Here is a 4,397-nt window from a genome sequence, read left to right as displayed (position 1 = left end):
TCCGTGAAAAACCCTGCCTCTTGCACTTAACGTCCACTACCATAATATAGCCACGGTCTATAATATCGCCAGTTTAAAAATCAGTCCAGGGAATAAGAACGGTAAAACCCGGTTTATTCACAATTAAAACAGTCTAAAACATACCATAATTGCTCAATATTATTTACTAACATTTTCAGCTCTGGAAAACCAGTGCTGACGTCCCTTCAGCACTGGGACGCTCTTCAAACCAGTGCTGACGTCTTTCCCGGCACTGGAAAATTATGTCCCAGTGCTGAGAGGTAGGAAATCTGTGCCGCTCCTTGCTGTGCCGAATCACTTGTATTCCTGCCACTGAGTTTACTCTTTAATCGTTATTGAAAACCTTACGCTGTTGTGTTTCACTACATGTGGTTTTGGAAACTAAAGAAACTAAAACGGCACCTTTGTGATTATTTTCGTTCATTTTCGCAGTGAAAAATTAATACGATTATATATAGGCACCAGTTTAAGTGATATCAACCAGAGATACCAGAGATTATGATATCAACCAAAGTACCAGTAACAACTTTTTTCTGACCCTTTTCTGACCTTCTTCTGACTTTATTTTTTCATGAATGCTGTAGCTTCGTGTGTGATTGTGATAGATATAGCCCCTTTGGGAGTGATTTGGGTGGCCCTGAAAAGGGCCGGGGTACTTGTAGTATTCAGCTGGCCTCGCCGTCGTTGTTGTTTGTGTTGATGAGGCGACGCTGAATCTCGAGGAGAATGAGGTCGCCCACAGCAGCATGTGGGTCTCGTGGTGACTCGTAGCCGTCTACATGGCCGGCTATCTCCCGAAGCACGTCGTCTTGTCGGACTTGCCTTGTCGCCACCCCTCTCTTGGACAGCTTTCTGATGAGGTCGTGGACAACAGGACGAAGCTCATGCCACAGGATTATGGATGCGTCGATTCGCTCATCCTGGACAGCCCTCTCCTCGACCGCGGTGGACTCTTGGCGAACCTCGGCTGCGGTGGACTCTTGGCGAATACGTCTCCTGTATTCAGCCTCAGTGTCCTCCGGTCGCCTCGTTCGACGGATGTTTAGGCGACCGTCGGGAAGCTTCCCCGGTCGTGCCACAGAGCGGCACGCCTGGTACGCTGGTGCGGAACATAATTTCGTAATTCCACTTCCAGTGCTGAGACTTTTCAGCACTGGGATTCCAGTGCTGAACTCCTTTCAGCTCTCGGTTTCCAGAGCTGAGGCGGCTTCAGCTCTGGTGTTCCAGTGCTGAGAAAGGAGGGCGTTACTTTTGTATATTTGCCCGCCGGTCTAAATTACCGCTACGGTGGAGACTATACCCTGGATGCCAAACTAGTATCGGGCCGTTAGCCGTTTTCCTTCGGCAGCCGAGAGCCCTTCGCCCGGCGCCTGCCTAAATTACCGCTCCGGAGGAGCCAAACTCCCCCCGGGCTAGACTCCCCCGTAGCGGTAATTTACACCAGCGGGCGAAGGGCTTTTGCGGCCCGGACAGCGAGTTTGGATTCCAGGGTAGGGAGACTAGCCCGGGGGGAGTTTGGCCGCCCTCCAGACGAGTCTGGAATGTCAGTCCATACGCACATATTCTGTGCGTAGCCCTCTCTGTGCTTAGCCTTATTGGCCAGGATCTAATCCCCGCGCAGCGGCACGCCACGCCGGGATTGGGTGCACATCTGCGGGCTCATTTGACCTGTTGGCGGCCAACATTATGCTGCTACTGTCCGATCGTAGCGAGCTTCTAGTGCTGTTTTCCTCGTCCGGAACGTGTTTACGGGCCATGTATTTGTCCCCAGAAGACACCAGATTCGTGCAGACTTTGTTTACGGTGTGGTTGTTGTAGCGCAGCAATTTTAATCGGTATAAATAATGGGGAAAATAGCGTAAAAGACCGACTGTAAACAACGAAGCTATCGGTACTAAAACTGTGCTACGAAATTATGATCTTACCTCTACCACACGTGTCCCCACTTACTATTTGGATCCGCAGGAGTAATGAAACATGTACATAAATGTAGTTTCGTTCGTTGCTATGACCTACGTTCAGACTTGCAAAAATTTTTGTCGTCTTTTGCTGCGCAAAGAGGGGGAGGGGGGCGATTATAATTTATGTTTGCCCATCAAAATCCCGGGGCGCGCGTCTCACCCCTCCCCAAAAACTCTTGCATCAAGAACGAACACGTCTATTCACGTATGAAGTACTTCCACAAGGATGGCAAAGTTTCTTTCGGTAGGAACATTCTACTTCTGTGAGTCAGCTGCGGGGTCAGCCAACTAGATGAAAACGGAGTCGATTTTTTTTACCAGAACAACGCTATAACGTAGCGCACGTCCAAGACACGGGAGAACCCGAAAAATAAATAAACACGGGAGAACCTGAACTAAACGTGTTTATGGAAAATGTGACGCAGATTAGTTCGTCCTCAGACCATAAAGCTTGACTCGGTGAAAAATGAAATTCACTCGGTATACTCCGTGGAACTCGCCTCCTCGATGTCACATGTAGAAAAACGTTGTTTTCGGGATTTAAAAATTAGAAAATTACAATGCCGGATGCAGGCCGTGCAGCTGCAGGGCGGCAAAATATACAAATCGTCAGGCGGTGTCTCTGGCTGGGCGGTGCATCTGATTCAACTCTTTGCGGTCTGGCTGGTGGGTGGGTTCCCGTCTGTGCGCTGTGATTGGCGCGCCAGAACGCCACGTGGTCTGTCGGCGCCGGGGAGTTTAGCCGCTGCTCACTGCTGTCTACGTGCGGTTTCTATGGCGACACGGCGTGGGAACGCCCGGCCCAACACTGGGGGCCTGCATGCCCTGTTTCGTAAGGCGTGAGACCTTTTCTTTATTAATAGTCTTCGTAAACCGTAGACAGCATTCCCAAAAATCGGTGCGTAACTGGCGGGTTCAATTACAAAATGGGGTATCTTGAAAGTGAACCGCCGAAAAATTGATACGTCAAACGCGGGTTCCGCCCGAAACATCCAAACTCCGTTACAAGCATATTGTACGGTGCGTTTACGCGCATATCTACACGAGAATTGCAGGACTTTTAAACGTGTTTTGAACTATCGAAGCAATGGCCCGATGGCGCACCCAATGGTGCGTTACAGTGACGCATTCTAACGCACTTATTTTTTCCTTCTCTATTGGCGTCATCGCTTCGTAATCGCTGCGTTAGCGTTACGTGATCGCCGCGTTAGCGTTACCTCGTGATCGCGTCACCCGTTAATTCTAACGCAAGCTGTACTGTATATCAGAAAGTCTCTTTTGCTTAAAGAATTTGCATCACTATCTTCATGTGTATTTATGTTTTCTTTATAGGTATATGGTGAAGCCACATGTGGAAACCCGGGGTTTTATGGCTGAGAGTTAAGTGGACAAAACTAATCAACCGGGAAAGTTCACAGTGACAGCATCAACCAGAGTGTGCAGCAATCACGTTAAGTAAGGGAAGAGAACTGTCACTGACCCCTTTCCTACACTGTATCTTAAGGGGGGGGGGGAAAGAACTCTGGAAAGCGACGGAAACTTTTCAGGCACGAGCTGCCCTCTAAAAAAGCAAAAGTGGAAAAAAATGTAACAGAAGAGCATGCATGTGTGCCAAGTCCCAATAGAAATATATACATCGCCGATGAACATTCTTATAGTGCAAATGATCAGGAGTGTGTGCCATGTTCTGATATTAGTGTAAGCATGTCAGATGAGTCCTTGTTGATGATCACTCCTATTGTGCAAGTCAGTCTGCACCTGAGAAAGACATAGGAGAATCCCTCATCGAATCTCTGGAGAGTGAAACTCAAAAATGGAAACAACTTGCAGAAAAAGGAAATTGAAGAGCTAAACAGGAAAGTTCAGGAACTAGAACATTTCGGAATACATCAGATTAAGGATTCAGCCAAAAAATTAAACTGCACACAGGGCTAGTAAACTATGCCAAGTTCAAATGGGTACTTAATGAAGTTAAACACAACCTCCCTCAGTTGCAATATTATAAAGGTCAGACAAGAAGTACCAAATTGAAGGCCGTAGAAAGCCTGGTCCTTCACGCCTCCTCGACCCGGAGGACGAGGTGCTCCTGACATTAATGAAGCTCAGAATGAATCTGCTGGAGGAGGATTTGGCTTTACGTTTTGCGATAAGCACATCCCTTGTGTCACGCATTATATCAACACAGATACCATTGCTAGCTAAAGAGCTTGAAGGGTTGGTGTACTGGCCACCTTCTGAAGTCATTGAGAAGTATGTACCAGCATATGCATGCTTTCACAAATGGCCTCGAATTCGAGCCATTCTTGATTGCACAGAGATACCATTACAAAGACCTTCCCTGGCAAAGGCCAACTCACAAATATACAGCTATTACAAAAGCAGAGCAACTGCTAAAATCCTGATAGCATGTACCCC

The 4,397-nt window shown here is 47.7% G+C and overlaps 1 protein-coding gene across 1 annotated transcript in view; it reads right to left on the bottom strand.

Moving 5' to 3' along the window:
• Window positions 1–686: 686 nt before the first annotated feature.
• LOC109467579 overlaps window positions 687–4,397 on the bottom strand; it is a 5,131-nt gene continuing 1,420 nt past the window's right edge. The window contains exon 2 of the mRNA XM_019765597.1: window positions 687–1,174. Coding sequence (XP_019621156.1) covers window positions 687–1,174 — 488 coding nt within the window. The remainder of the gene's footprint in view (window positions 1,175–4,397) is intronic.

Source organism: Branchiostoma belcheri, unplaced genomic scaffold (assembly GCF_001625305.1).
Source record: "Branchiostoma belcheri isolate BF01 breed outbred unplaced genomic scaffold, Haploidv18h27 scaffold182, whole genome shotgun sequence".
Taxonomy (NCBI): domain Eukaryota; kingdom Metazoa; phylum Chordata; class Leptocardii; order Amphioxiformes; family Branchiostomatidae; genus Branchiostoma; species Branchiostoma belcheri.
This window is presented reverse-complemented; position numbering and strand designations above follow the sequence as displayed.